At 40.0% G+C, this 15,191-nt stretch overlaps 1 protein-coding gene across 1 annotated transcript in view; it reads right to left on the reverse strand.

The window, feature by feature from the left end:
• Nucleotides 1-1,070: 1,070 nt before the first annotated feature.
• The window catches only part of abca3b (ATP-binding cassette, sub-family A (ABC1), member 3b), a 55,444-nt gene continuing 41,323 nt past the window's right edge, over nucleotides 1,071-15,191 (reverse strand). Inside the window, exons 22-32 of the mRNA XM_041817616.1 lie at nucleotides 14,882-15,086; nucleotides 13,520-13,739; nucleotides 12,712-12,870; nucleotides 11,085-11,257; nucleotides 10,354-10,488; nucleotides 8,706-8,900; nucleotides 8,420-8,607; nucleotides 8,171-8,341; nucleotides 6,978-7,174; nucleotides 6,042-6,115; nucleotides 1,071-5,630 (exon numbers count right to left, since the gene is read on the reverse strand). Of these exons, the coding sequence (XP_041673550.1) occupies nucleotides 5,499-5,630; nucleotides 6,042-6,115; nucleotides 6,978-7,174; nucleotides 8,171-8,341; nucleotides 8,420-8,607; nucleotides 8,706-8,900; nucleotides 10,354-10,488; nucleotides 11,085-11,257; nucleotides 12,712-12,870; nucleotides 13,520-13,739; nucleotides 14,882-15,086 (1,849 nt within the window). The 3' untranslated portion in view covers nucleotides 1,071-5,498. The remainder of the gene's footprint in view (nucleotides 5,631-6,041; nucleotides 6,116-6,977; nucleotides 7,175-8,170; nucleotides 8,342-8,419; nucleotides 8,608-8,705; nucleotides 8,901-10,353; nucleotides 10,489-11,084; nucleotides 11,258-12,711; nucleotides 12,871-13,519; nucleotides 13,740-14,881; nucleotides 15,087-15,191) is intronic.

Below are 15,191 nucleotides of genomic sequence, written 5' to 3' on the forward strand. Positions count from 1 at the left end.
ACCAGGGACTGTAATGACACTGTATTCAAATATGATGTAGCTAGAACAACCTCCACTCTTCTTGGAAGGCTTTTCAAAAGATTTTGTTGTGTTTCTGTGGGAATTTGTGCCCATTCATTCTGTAGAGCATTTATGAGGACAGGCACTGATGTTTGACGAGGCAACCTGGCTTGTAATCTCAGTCCAAGTCCATCCCAAACGTCCTCCAGGTTGTTAAGGTCAGGGCTCTGTGTGGGCCAGTCAAGTTCTTTCACACCAAACTCATCAAACCATGTCTTCACAGTCATGTTAGAATAGAAAATGGCCTTCCTCAAACTGTTGCCACAAAGTTGGAAGCATAGCATTGTTCAAAATGTCTTGATATGCTGAAGTGTAACCCTGAAAATCGGTCCCATACCATTATACCTCCTCCACCAAACTTTAAAGTTGGCACAATGGAGCCAGGCAGGTAACGTTTTCCTGGTAGTCACCAAACCCAGACTCACCCATGTGACAGTGAAACAGAGAAGCATGATTTATCCAATGCTCCACAGTCCAGTGTCGGTGTGTTTTACATCACACCATCTGACACTTGTCAATGCCATTGGAAACATGTGGCTTGCATGCAATTGCTCCACCACAGAAACATATAGTCACAAAGTCTTTAGAGTTGGAAACTTGTACACACCATGCGCCTTAGCAGTCATTAACCTGCTCTGTGTTTTTATGGGGTTCCCAATTTGCGGCTGAGTTGTTGTTGTTCCTAAACACTTCCACTTTGTAGTATTACTTACAGCGGACTGTGGAATATCCAGCAGGGAGGAAATTTCACAAACTGTCTTATTGCAAAGGTGGCCTCCATCACAGCACCACATATGAAGTCACGAAACTCTTCAGAACGACTCATTTTGTATCTCAAATGTTTGCAAAGGGACACTGCATGGATAAGTGCTTGATTTTATATATCTGTGGCAACAGGTCTGATTGAAACCAAATACTTTTGGCTATGCAGTGTATTTTTTATCCAGCCATGTCAGACTGTGCATTTACAATGTTTGGGCATCTTTGGGAAAAATGACACCACTCGTTGATTTTTTGCTACCACTTGCATAGAGCTTTATTTAATTTAAAAAGAAGAGCGATACATATACATTTGACAAGGTCAGTTCCATGGTACAATACAGTACACATTCACAATGGTGTAAATTCCCTTTTTTAATTCTTAAATATGATACAGCTTTTAATCCTCAGCAGCTCAAACCTTTTGTAGTATTCCTCAAACTATGTATCTAACATTGCAGTTGATTCAAGTCATACATGTAATGAGACAGAAATTGTGCAAAAAGACTTAAAAGTTTAAAGGTTTAGTCCTTTAAAGTTCAAAAAGCAACACATCTTTCTGGAATGTCAGTCTCTTCTTCACACACATCAGGTGACGTTAAGAAACCGTAAATCATAAGAAGCTGTAAAAACAAACTTGGTCACTGTGAGCGCTTTTTGCTTCGGTTAAGACAGTAAATACATTCATCTTAATGCTGTGGAGTGGAGGGATGGTTTCATACTCAAATCAATGCTGATTCACCCTGGATTAGAAAAGTGATTGTTAACATGGTTTCTCAGTAATATGAATGGGAATGTGATTATTAAAATGCTCCTTAAGAACGCATATAGAAGTTACAAGTCCTGTAAATTGCTAAAAATGTGATTGCGCATCTTAGCACAAGAGGAATCAACACTGAGCGGATTAATTTTCCAATGAAAACACCAAATACAGTTGTGTTCAAAATAATTGCAGTGTGTTTATAGCTCAAAATCCTTTTAACTTTTATTTCCATACATTCAAATGCACTGGGAACACTGCGCATTCCAGTCCAAATGAAGAAAAATCAAAATATGAAGAAAAATGCTGGTAGATTTAGCTTTCCTTTGAATCACTGACTCAATATTTATCCACTGTTTCTGCTTTGCATCTATGTTGCATGGATCAACCTGCTTCTGGCACCTGTGAATACCTGTGGTGCTCCAGCCCAGGATAATCGGACTATATTCCACAATTCCTCTGCATTTCTTGGTTTTGTCTCAGAAAAAGCATTTTTGATGTTTTCTATCGGATTAAGGTCCAGGGATTAGGCTGGCCACTCCATAATCTTGTTGGTGTGGAACCAAGATGCTGCTGGATTACTGGTGTTTGGAGTTGGTGTCTTGCAGCATGACCTCTTCAAATATTCTGGTGTATTTAAACTGATCCACCATCCCTGGATTCTGATAAATAGGCCTGACAACATAGTCTGAGAAACATCCCCATGTCATGATGCTTGTATCACTATGCCTCACTGTCTTCACTGTACTGTGGCTTGAATTCAGTGTTTGGGGGTCATCTGATGCATCATTTCTCTTTAGGCCATTCAGCGTTTTCTTTGGAAAACTTTAACCTCTTCAGCACATGTTGTTTTCTCAACACCGGGTTTTTGCGCAGCCTTCTTGCTGATAGCTTGGCTTCACATAGGCGTCTTCTAATAGTTACAGCACTCACATGTAACTTCAGACCCTTTTCAGCACCCTGGAGCTGATCACTGGCTGAGTCTTTGCCATTTTGGCTATTCTTTGATCCATCTGAAAGGTAGCTTTCAGTTTTCTTCCACCTCTTTCTGGTTTTGGTTGCCATTTTAAAGCATTTAAGATAATTTTAGCTGAGCAGCCTATCACTTTTTGCACTTCTTTATGTTTCCCCCTCTTCAATCAACTTTTTAATCACAGAATCAGCAGCATGCATGTCCTGACTATTGGGTAAGATGGTTTTCCAATACTCTACCACACCTTGTAGTAAATTATATAATTTCAACCAAAAACAGTGACTGATCTGGTAAGTGTAGTTGGACTGCTATTATACTGAACACAACTATACTTATCCTAGCCTTCCTATTGCAGCACCTTTTGTTGCACTTCTAGGCTTTCCCAGTGAGAGCAGCTCTACATTAAAGATGAAGCAGCAGTCAAATATGTCCATTTTCTGTTGTTTTTCATCACACCATTTTAGTTTGTTTGAATCCAGGTATGTGTTACCATACTCTGTGCATCTCTCTCACACAGGAGATGCATAGCTGCAAGGAGAAAACGCACAAAAATGCTTCATAATTCAGAGCACTCTTCCTGTTTTAGATCCAGTCCAATCCCATGTATTATAACCTATGCTTCTGCAGCCACAGCGACATTTTAAAATCATCTTCTAAATTGCTTCCATGTAAACTTTAATAGCTTGGTAATCACATGGGAACACGCTGCTGCGACTTGTTTTGCAGAGGAAAATCAGATCTAAATGGAGGCTTGCCTGGTGTAGTGAGACTGGATTTGTGTACTTTACCCCTCGTTTCCACTTTCTGGTATGTCTGATGTCCCTACATCTGTAAATATAACATTAATGCCTCACAGTATCCAATGCAAGGAAGTGCACTTTTTTACAGGTGGAAAGAGACCTGATAGAAACTACCTGCAGCCACAGGAAGAGGATAATTTTAACAATTTTTTGCTATTCAGTAGCTTTGAATATATGAGACAGAACAGGACTCATATGCATGACCATCAGTGAAGTCAGCCTGGAACAATAAAATAGAGGGATCCATTAATTCTGACAAAAAAATGAAAATTTTGAGATTATAACTTCTTCCCGCTCCTTTTTGAATACATAATCGGATTCCTTCAGTTATTGTTTTAATATTGTTTAAATTGCTCATCATCTTATTTATTTACTAATTTGTTTACTTTTTTGTGTTTGTCTCTATGAAGTTGTATGATCAATTTGTGTTTTTCTTATTTTTACATTAACAAGCAAAATCCTCTGTTTTAAGATCATCATTGTTTTTTACTTTTAGAGTGGCTCTTATATGCCTTTGTAGCATTCTGATCTTGATGTGTTTTTAGTTTCTTCACTAGCAAATTTGCAATTTTATAATATAAAAACTTAAAAATTTTCTTCTCAAAAAATTAACAGAGCCTCTTTATTTAGTAAACATTCATTTTTTTCTTTTTTTTTCATTTCTAGAGTGGCCCTGATATGCCGTTGTAGCATTCTGATCTAACCAGTGTTTTAAGGTTGCTTTGCTTGCAAATTTAGGATTTTATCATCTCAAAAATGTCCAAATTTTCCTCTTGAAAATTAACGGATCCTCTTCATTAATTTTTCTAAATTATTTATTTATCAATTTACTTTTATTTGAGCGGCTGCGTTAGCATTATGATTAATTCAGTGTTTTGATTTTCACCGGTCGCAAATTTATGATTTTAAAATGCCATATTCAGGACTAAATAAATTTCTAATTTAAAAAAGGCTAAATGCGTGACTTTTTAAACTTGGAAAATTCAACTTCATCTCCCTTATAAATTTAGAACATGTTAAACTAAAAAATTCTACCTTAAAAATGTATACATTTGTAATCTTAGAAATTTCTTATGTTTGTTTACCCTGATAATCAATCTTTAATTTTAGAATGGCCTTTGTAGGTCATATCATGGTTTGAAATTTTGAATAAAAAATACACATGAATGACCACTGAGACATTCAGTTGTTTGTATGTTACCAACCTGTTTTTATGCAGTTAAGCCATCTGACTTGTAGCTTCAAGACGGAAATATTACGGAGGTGAGTATTATTGTTTTGGATAGGAAATGGACTTCCTGTTGGTTCATAAATATGCGGAAACAGGGGGTCAATGTTGAAGGCCTTCGAGTTTCTTGCAGCTCTCTGATTCCTCATTTTCATGCACTCTGCCGATCCTGTTTTCTGCATGCATTCAAACAGTCTTTAAATGAGTAAATGTACTGCTCTGGCCTGAATGAGGGTGAGTAGTTTTTAGTACCATGAACACATCACATTATTTACATCCGGCAACAACATGAAGAGGCTCTTAAGGATAACCAGGCATTTCATATAGGGCAATAGAAAGAAACAAGAACCCTTATTAAGTCTGATAAGGCGCAAAGGTGTGCAATGATTTCATCAACAAATGGAGTGGTTCATTCTCTTGTGATGAGATTAATGATCACAAAGAAGCACATATATTTGGAAACATAATCAGGATATAAAATAAAATCATAAATAACAAAAAAATGAGCAGTTTACGCATAAGTGCACACACAAATAAACCCTGTCGTACTTCAGAGTAGTGGACGTATCAAACGAGTGCAGTCATTGTCTTTGACCTTTGACTACAAAGGTACAGTATTTAGAGTCCATTACTTGGTATCGCCATAATCCCAGACTTTCTCGATACAACACCAACAATAACAACAGCATGAATAACCAAACAAAGATGATGTGAAACAGTAGTAGAAATGCTGAAGTTTGTTTTTCTTTTTTGGCGACTGGCCCTGTGTGTTTGTGAGTGGTCAAGGTAAAAATGGAGCTGGAGACATGTTCCCGTGGCCTGTGTGCACGCCTGCTGTGACCGAGGTAAATCACACAGGTCCTATGTGCACAGACCCGGTAGAAAATGGGCGATTGATGGACGGATCCTACGCTCCACTTACTTCGTCCCACTCTCTGTGCAGTGCTGGAACTGGGCGAAGCTGAGGAACACCTGCTCCAGTGATATCTGGCTCACGCAGTAGTCCTCAATGCGGTATTTTTCTTTGGCTGCCTCCAAAGTGCCAAACACCTAGGAGAGTGTGGGGAAAAGAGAAAACTGTGATACTGATGCATTTCTGGTGTTGTTCTAGGATTCATGCCAGGACTATTCTTTAAAGCTGCATCTCTAAAACAGGAAGACAGTATTTCTGTCAAAGCTTGTAAACACTTTCCTTCTATTTACACTGATTTCCAGAGTTGTTTTGAACATACTGGAAGTTTTGATTTTTATATAAAGGTCATACATGCCTTAATAATGAATTAAATGCTCAGTATATATAAAAATAGAGAAGGTGGAAATGACAAAAACAAAGAATAAAAGCTAGAGCACATCAAATCCAAGCTTGTCCTTTGTGGATGCTCTGCACCAATTGTCCACAAGAGGAAGTTCTAACACAACACAACTACAGCAGAGTAAAGTTTTCTATATGAATCAAGTTACCTGGGCCCAGGTAAGTGTTTTATCAGTCAAGTGATAGTGCACCATTCCCTGATGCTCATCCTTTAGTTGACTTCCTGTAATAGGAGAAAATTCACATGGTTATGTTTCTTGAGATTCTTAAAAGTGAATTTAGTGCAAAAAATCCCCCTTAAAGGGATTGTTGGGTGTTTTTAAGTTGGATTGTAGCGGCATTCGCCTCCAGAGATTTTAGTATATTGGCCCTTTAAGCAGCGTGCCCTAGGGCCACCAACAAGGAAGTAAGGCTGTAAAGTGCTACAGACAGGTACAGTTTCTCTGCATATTTAGCAAGTTTTAGGTAAAAACAGGACAAAAATAATGAAGGCTCTGTGTTTGGGACTTTTGCAATGCAACCATTGGCTAGGATGTACTTCTGTCTCACCATGTAGCTATCTCCTGATCAGCTGTTTGGGTCTGCAGCTTTTATGATGCAGGGTACACAGAGGAAATTTCATTGGAAACTGGTCAGTTTTTTTTTTTTTTGTCTAATGGCTGATGATTAGACCAGCTCTGGGGAAGGTTACTGAGGTAGTACTGTACTGTGAGATTTTGATACCGTTACATCAAGTTTGAATTTTGTTTGTTGATGTTGTATCTGTTGAAGCCATGGATCCAAGCAGCCGATTAGAAGACAACAATACAAGGAGGTGGAGGAACACAGAGCCACAGGCTGCACCGCAAAATAGTGCCAACACAGATACTTTCTGGGTGTAAAATAAAACAATTCAAAATTGTTCAATATAGTGTACATTTGTGCCAGCATTGTTTTTGGCTCTTGTTAACTAAAATTCTCTGCAAAACACTGTAAAGTCTAGCTTCCATGCTTGCTACTGCCCCTACTACTGCTGAGGACCTTATACAACCCAACTTCAAAAATACCCATATATCCCTTTAACCTCTTGAGTCCATGTGTCTGACCTGGAAAAGTGCTTTCAATGAAGTCTTTAAACAGCAGCAGGTCGCTGTCCTCCAGCTCAGCCTCTATATGGACTTTAGCCAGCAGCGTGTAACCGCTGCCAAACTTGCTCTTTAGGTGTTGGGGACTCCCGAGGCACTTGAACTGACCGTTGACCATCACTGCCAGTCTGGTGCAGAGGGCTTCACACTCCTCCATACTGGTGAGAGAGGAGAGATGGGTAAAGGAATGAGCATCGTCACTGTCTCTCTGATACATTTGGATATTTTAATGAATCAAATAAACACCAGACAAAATAAAATTCTCCTTCACAAGCTAAAATCCTCGTCTAGTGATCTGGTTTGGTTGAGTGCAGTTTGTCACTGTTTGGCATGGTAAATCCTGATTGTACTGATTTACCCAGGTTGGTAGCGATCAATAACAGAAATACTTGCTTGCTAGCATCTAGCATCATCTAGTAAAATGAAGTGAGACAAGAGTCTTGAGGAGTTGTACTGAGCTAAGAGGCTAGCTGAGCCCCCATAAAATATAAAAAATTCTTAGTTTGAACAAACATGCTTTTAATTGAAAGGATTATGCACTAATAACTGAATAAACCTTAAGAGGTAAGCAACAGAGCAATGATAAGCTGTTTATGTGAGCCACTGTAGCTCCTGCTTGAGTGCCAGTTTCCTTTCCTCCATTCTTTGTCGTTATTTTTCCACGTTTAAAAAGCCAAACTAGGACCAAATGAAGGGTCATTTGAAAGCCAAAAAAAAACAAAAAAAAGCAGCTCTGTTGAGCTGAGCCTAATGATCTGGATCTCTTATAAAAGAAAGAGTTTCCATCCCAACAAGCAAGGCTGGATGGGCACTAGCTGAGGAAACACGGGCAAGAACAGTTAGAGCTAAACCACGGAGAAACTGTAATGAGTCAAACTGGACCAGTGGACTGAATTGTGGCAATGGATCCTACACGTGATGGGTGTGCTGCTGCTTGATTCATGATACTGACCATACATTCCAGGTAAATCAGTTAACCCATGGGAAAAAGGGATCATCATGTATGTAGAAATTTTCTGATGATAGCTGCAGGGTACAGGTCCACCTTGAGCGATAAAGTACTAACTTTCTTCTTTTTCCATCAATTCCCAACTGTGTTCTTCACTTCCTACCTCCCTCTGCATCATCGGGATCAAGTGACCAATAAAGCTCACCTGTGAGAAGTGATGATTATGGCCTTTCCAGACTCCCTTGTGCGTGTAACAGCGTCCCACAGCAGCCTCCGGGCCACAGGGTCCATCCCTGTCGAAGGCTCGTCCAGGAAGATGACGGGAGGCCCACCAATCAGAGCCATGCCTGCACTCAGCTTCCGCTTATTACCACCGCTGCATAAGAAGGAGGCTATGTATTAGTAAACAGACTTACTGATCAAAGAAAACATCATTACTGAACAGTCTACTTACCTGTAACTGCGGACCAGTTTGTCAGCATGTGGCTCGAGCAGCAGCGACCTCAGCACATTCTCCACACAGCCAGACACGTACTTCTCTGGTATCCCTCTGAGTCTGGCGTACATACTCAGAGTTTCTCTTCCTGTCATGTGGTCCAACACGGCGTCAAACTGAGGGCAGTAACCAATCCGCTGCTGTACCTGCAATCCAACGATAACATTCAGAGAAGTTAAATCCAAATTTTGAACTATTAGAATCAACCCATCTGCCCTTTCCTTCAGTCTGTCCCAGCTCTTACCTTCTTAATGTCCCTCAAGATGCTGTATCCGTCAATGTAGGCGTCCCCAGAGGTAACCGTTTCATCACCTGTCAGCATCTTAAAGGTCGTTGTCTTGCCTGCTCCGTTGAAGCCCAAGAGGCCGAAGCATTCTCCTTTTCCTACAGCTAGAGACAGCCTGTCAACAGCCAGGAGATTGTGCCCACTGCTGTACACCTGAGGAGCAGAGATAACACCGAGTCTGTACCACCTTTTCATATCTCACAGAGACACGCAGATACCACAACTCAGCCGCTCTCTCAGGGTTTAAAACCCATGTGTAGGTGCAACGCAAAAAATTAGAATATCCTGAGAAAGTAAGTCTTTCTCATCTTTTTTTAGGTTAAATCTCAATGATTACAGCTTTCTGAGCAGGAATGTGGACTAAACCAGCAGATAGCATGACAATGGTCCAAACTCCTCTTCTCGGACAGAAATAAATTTTGTAAATTCCCTACTTAACTCTAAAATTCAGAGTTTTTCTTCTTGTCAATAAACAACATTATAATCTCATTTCTTCCCACTAAAAATGTGAAATTTTTCGCTCAAATTCTAAAACATTCTCTTCATTTTTAGCATCTGTAAGTTTTGCCTCAACAAATTATGATTCTAAACATGATTCTAAAAAGGTTGGGAACCAATCATCTGATAGATGCTTTTCACCTCTGAGAACAAAGGTCATATTTTCATTCCCTCCATCAAAACCTTTAGTTATCGTTCAAAAGCCTAAAGGAATAGTTTCCTTCGTCTGCAATTAGGGATGCACGATTCCAGATTTTTGCTGATATGCCCATATTTCCAAACTCATTTCAGCCACTACTCATACACACTCACCGCCCACTTTATTAGGTACACCTTGCTAATACTGCGTTGGACCCCCTTTATGCTTTTAGAACTGCCTTAAATCATCCTTGCATAGTATCCACAAGGTGTTGGAAACATTCCTCAGACATTTTGGTCCATATTGACATGATAGCATCACACAGTTGCTGCAGATTTGTCAGCTGCACATTCATGAGCTCCTGTTCCACCACATCCCAAAGATGCTCTATTGGATTGAAAGCCAGTGACTGTGGAAGCCTTTAGAGTACAGTGAACTCATTGTCACATTCAAGAAACCAGTTTGCGATGATTTCAGCTTTGAAATGGTGCATTATGCTGCTGGAAGTAGCCATCAGAAGATGGGTACACTGTGGTCATAAAGGGATGGACATGGTCAGCAACAATCCTCAGGTAGGGCTGTGGCATTTAAATGATACTCAGTTGGTACTAAGGGCCCCAAAGCTTGACAAGAATGTATCCCCCACACTATTACACCATAACCAGCCTGTGCCGTTGATACAAGGCAGGATGGATCCATACTTTCGTGTTTAGGCCAAATTCTAACCCTACCATCTGAATATGGCAGCTGAAATTGAGACTCAGACCAGGCAACGTTTTTTCCAATCTTCTATTGTCCAGTTTTGGTGATTTGTGAATTGTAGCCTCAGTTTCTTTTTAACATTTAAAAGAAATTGGATTTTCTTATTCTAAGAACTTAAAGTCATAGTCTTCAAGATTAGGAATGTACAAGAGGATATGTAAGGCTCCATTTTTGAATAAAACTACATAAAAAAATGATGCTGCACACCTTGCTGAGCTCCTGCATAATGAGGGGGCTGCCAACCATGGACTCCACCACTGGCTGGCACTCCAGGACCCTCTTCCTCTCGTCTGCAACATCCCGGTCCTCTGGGAGCAGAGCAGCATCCTGTATTAGAGGTAACTAACATACACAGTAGTGGAAAGTGTAAGATAATGGCAGCAATAATGGGGAAAGACAGAAGGTTAAAAACAGGTTCATAATACATGCATAAAGTGTATTTTACACCCAAGAGGATGATTCATCCACTCTCTGCTCCTGCTGTGAACTACAGATTGATCTGCAGGTCCATATAATTTGGTTTTGCTTTTATGGTGGTTTGTGATCAAGAATATTCTTGATAACCTGTGATTGCATGTCTTCACTGATTTGAACCTCCCCTCTCAAAAGGTTAACAGGCTTTGTGAGCCAAGCTATTACAGCTGCAAAAACTGCATCACATCTAAGGAAAAACAGGAAGAATTTCTTGGTAGTGCATTTCCATTTGTGGTACCAGCTCAGTTCAGGCAACAAGCACTTTGTTTTCCATGCCAATATTTACTCTGATAGAGGTAGAACCTCATTCATTTTAAGGCTTCAGATTCAACATATTTAACCACACTTAAAATACTCTCCAGTGAGACATCCTACACGCTGCAAGCTCTGGACCAAAGGAAATATTTTTAGAAACAGGAAAGCCTCTGTACACAAAGAAGCAAATAAAAGCACTCTTCCTCTACCTGTTTCCGCCTTCTTCCCAGGGAGGTGAGGATTCGCCGCAGAGTGCGGACACACTGCAGCTCGATGACAAACAGCAGGATGATGTAGACGACACCTTGAACGGAGAAGGCCACGAGGAAACGGCCCACGCCAGGCTCTGACATCGAGAAGTAGTTTTTCTGGTACGTGATGTCTGCAGTCAGAAAGATACAGAGATATGTCAAGAAAAGGAAGCAAAGGAAACATTGCAAGAAATCCAATAATGTGTGAGTTTTTGTTTTAGAATTTAACAAGAGGGGAGGACTGGATAAAAACATACATAAAAGTGGATTATTAAAATACAATTTACAGCTTTAAAATCCAGTTTAATCTCCACTGCTTTGCTTTTCATTACTGAAGTATTTGTTGAGCTGTCTTTGTTGGCACAGGAGGAACATGTTTAATGCTAACTATGCATGGGGAATTAAAATCAAAGAGCAAATAAACAAACCCATCTGCTCTGACTTCTGCTCAGTCTGGCTGGGCTTTGATAAAAACTGAAAGCAATGATCCTGATTGTAGGATCAATAGTTCTCTCATTATTATTGGCACTGTGTTACATTAAACATTCAGTACAATAAGATAAAATGTATTAAATTGTGGAAAAGTATTATATTCGATGAAAAGTATATTATACTGTCACCAATAGTATGACTCAACATCACAGCTATATCTTTGATATTATAAACTCATCACATTATTGAATGAATTCAGATTGTAGACTGTGTCTGCGTTATTTTCTGACCATTATCATACAGCATTACCCACTAGTGCTATCTGTTATATCTCTATTTTTTTTTTTTTTTGGGCCTTTTATGCCTTTATCTGATAGAGGAAGGACAGTGGATAGACTTGGAAACATGGAAGAGAGCGGGGAGAGACATGGGGCAAAGGGCCACAGGCCAGATTCGAACTCGGGCCGCCCGCATACATGGGTAGCGCCTTAAACCACTTGATCACCTGCGCTCGTTATCTCTATTTTTTTTAAGCATATGTGCAACAGTCACATCACAGCACATGCGATACTAGTCACCTGACTTAAAACATGTCATGTTGCTGCTTCTGCATTTGGGGGAAAACAAAAGTTTTCTCTGTACATTCAAGTTGCAGGTGAAAACAGCTGCCATCACAGATACACCACCGTGACTTTTGAGGCAGACGCTCAATTATGCAGGGCTGATTATAAGACTGTGTTTTCAAGGGCTGATTTTAAGACTGTGTTTTCCTGCTATCAGCGGCATCTCCTCCAGGTACGTTACAATGCTGTAGCCACGTGAACAGTATGCAAATGATACGGACTGTTTAAGTTGTGTTTGGCTTCCTCAGATTTTTCAGAGTGAATTTCATTTTAATACGTTTCATTGACAGTGTCAGTGACTGTTCCTTGTTGTTGTGTTGCTGAAATGCCAGATTCCCCCTCTGGGATTCAATAAAGTATTATCTTATCTTATTTTATACCAGTAAACATTAAAAATGCACTGCATTCACCCAGTAAATTTTACATTTTTAAATCTAAAAAAAGCAATAACAACAGTAGACAGGAAAAATATTGTAATGTCATTTTTAGATCATTCAGCTCTATAACCCACCCTTTTTAAATGTACTTACTCAAGAATCTGCAGATATCCGTTGTGATGTTACTGGTGGTGCAAAATGTGATGAACTGGTAGTTCTGGTAGAACTGGCTGAAGGACATGCCCAGGCAATAGTTTGGGAAGATCAAGAACACCTTATCCAGCAGCCGAGACATATCCCGCAGGTTCAGCTCTGGAGAGGAGATTCGTAAAATGGACATCAACAACAAAGATATAATAAAGACACTACATTTTCATACATATTCTCTTCATTTTTCATCTGTAGAACTGTAAGTTCCATATTTAGCAGCAGGGCCTTTGGATAGCTACATGTCTCCTTAAAATTATTTACTGTACATTTCACTGCCCACAAAGACTGCCATAATTTAAATTCTCAAATGGTTAACTACAGCTTTGTTTTGTTTTCATATGAAAAATGAATTAAAAAAGAAGGCTGCTTATCTAGTTTGAGTTAAACGTGAATTTATAATCACAGTGGGTGTTCAGAAAATTCATGCCTGCTTCTCTCTGCCTTAATCAAGCAAAAGATTGGAGCCAATTAACATGTCGCACAACCAAAAATTACCAGTGTCACATAATGTTATTCTGAGGAGCTCAAAGAGATGCTTTGACAAGTGGTAGGTTGGGGAATAAAAGGGCTGGCTGCAACTTCAGCATACTTTGACAAGCTACACACATTTCTGTAATTTCTACATTTAGAAATAGGCTTGAAAACTTTTACACTTTAGGAGTAATAGAGCCAGTTTGAACATTAAGCTTTTACATTCTATTCTGGTTAATATCTAGATTTGAGACAATTTTGCTTTAGAGCCTCCACTCACCTGGGATAGTCATGATCGTGACAGCCAGATAGGTGGCCGTGCCAGAGATCATGTTGAAGATAGTGAGGCGTGTGTAGGCAGTAGCGGCGGTGGAGAAGAAGAAGCTGAGTAGGTACATGAGAGGCACGACGGCCCAGCCGTACAGCAGCAGCAGCAACAACACATCCACCAGGTGGTTTTTGTCAATGAAGGCCTTTACTCCAAATGCCTTAAACACCACCTAGAAGAAAAAATGTAAAAGGTTCAGACATGAGATTGTAGGAAGCTTCTGTGACAGCTAGTCAGGCTCGGGCCTTGTTCACATGTAGGTGGAAATTTTTATTTTTTAAATAACAACTGCAAGCTTTTTTGATCATTTTAAGTGAGTCTTTAACAACCCTGTGGAGGAATTTTGGCCCATTTTTCTTTGCATTTTCCTTGTTCCAGTATGGGCGATCTGTCAACATGTAACGGGACACCACCTTCCAGAAAGTTCAACATTTGTCTCATTAGTCCACAGAATATTTTCCCAAAAGTCTTTGGGATCATCAGCAAATGTGACATGAGCCCTTTGTGTTCGTTTTTGTCAGCACTGTTTTTTGGCTTTGGATCTCTCCCATCGATGCCATTTTTGCCCAGTCTCTTTCTTATTGTTGAATCATGAACACTGACCTTAATTAAGTCAAGTGGGTTCTTTTGTGACCTCCTGGATGAGTTGTTGATGCACTCTTGGAGTCATTTTGGCAGGTTGGCCACTCCTGGGAAGGTTTAGCACTGTCCCAAGTTTTCTCCATTTGTGGATAATGGCTCTCATCATGGTTTGCTGGAGTTCCAAAGCATCAGGAATGCCTTTGTATTCTTTTCCAGACAGCAGATGTCAATGACTGTTTCTCATCTGTTCATAAATTTCTGTAGATGGTGCCACGATGTGTTGCTTTTAAGGTCTTTTTAGTCTACTTCACTGTCAGACAGGTTCTATTTAAGGGATATGTGGATTCAACAGGTCTGGCAATGATCAGGCCTGGGTGTGGCTAGTTTAATGGAACTCAGCTTTCTTAAACATGTGGTTAAATACAAATAATTAAGGATATAACAAGGGGGGGCGACTACTTTTTCACATAGGACCAAGTAGGTTTGGATGGCATTTTTTTCTTCCCCATAATTTAAAAAAATGGCAAAAAAAAAAGAAAAGAAATGGTCGTCGCAGAGAACGGTGAGGACATTTTAACATCAAGGTCATTTTTGCTGTCTGTGATTGAGTGATTCTTTAAGCATGATTTGGACTATTTTTCAAAACAGGGGAGGAAAACCTCAACTTTTAAAACTACCCACCTACATGTGGACTAGGTCTTAGTTTCTGATCCAATCAGTTATTTTACTGACCAGCATGAGCAGACAGGGCAGCAGGAAGTTGACGAGGTCCCACAGCAGGGCAGAAAACCAGAAGTTGGACAGGTAGACTCCGCTGACTTGCTGCACATGCTTGGACTTGATTGCAGACTCGGTTACGAGCAGCAGGGCGAAGGTGCTGGACAGAGACGCCATACCATACATCAGGTTGATGGCGATGACAAAGCCAGTCTTTCCCCTTTGGATGAATAGAAAAGAGTGAGAAAGTTAGGAAACAAGGGCGTTGTGAGGGGCTGATGTTAGCAGTTAAGGAAGTTGTGCAAAAGAAAGGCAAAGACAGATT

Source organism: Cheilinus undulatus, linkage group 21, assembly GCF_018320785.1.
Source record: "Cheilinus undulatus linkage group 21, ASM1832078v1, whole genome shotgun sequence".
In the NCBI taxonomy this organism is placed as follows: Eukaryota; Metazoa; Chordata; class Actinopteri; order Labriformes; family Labridae; genus Cheilinus; species Cheilinus undulatus.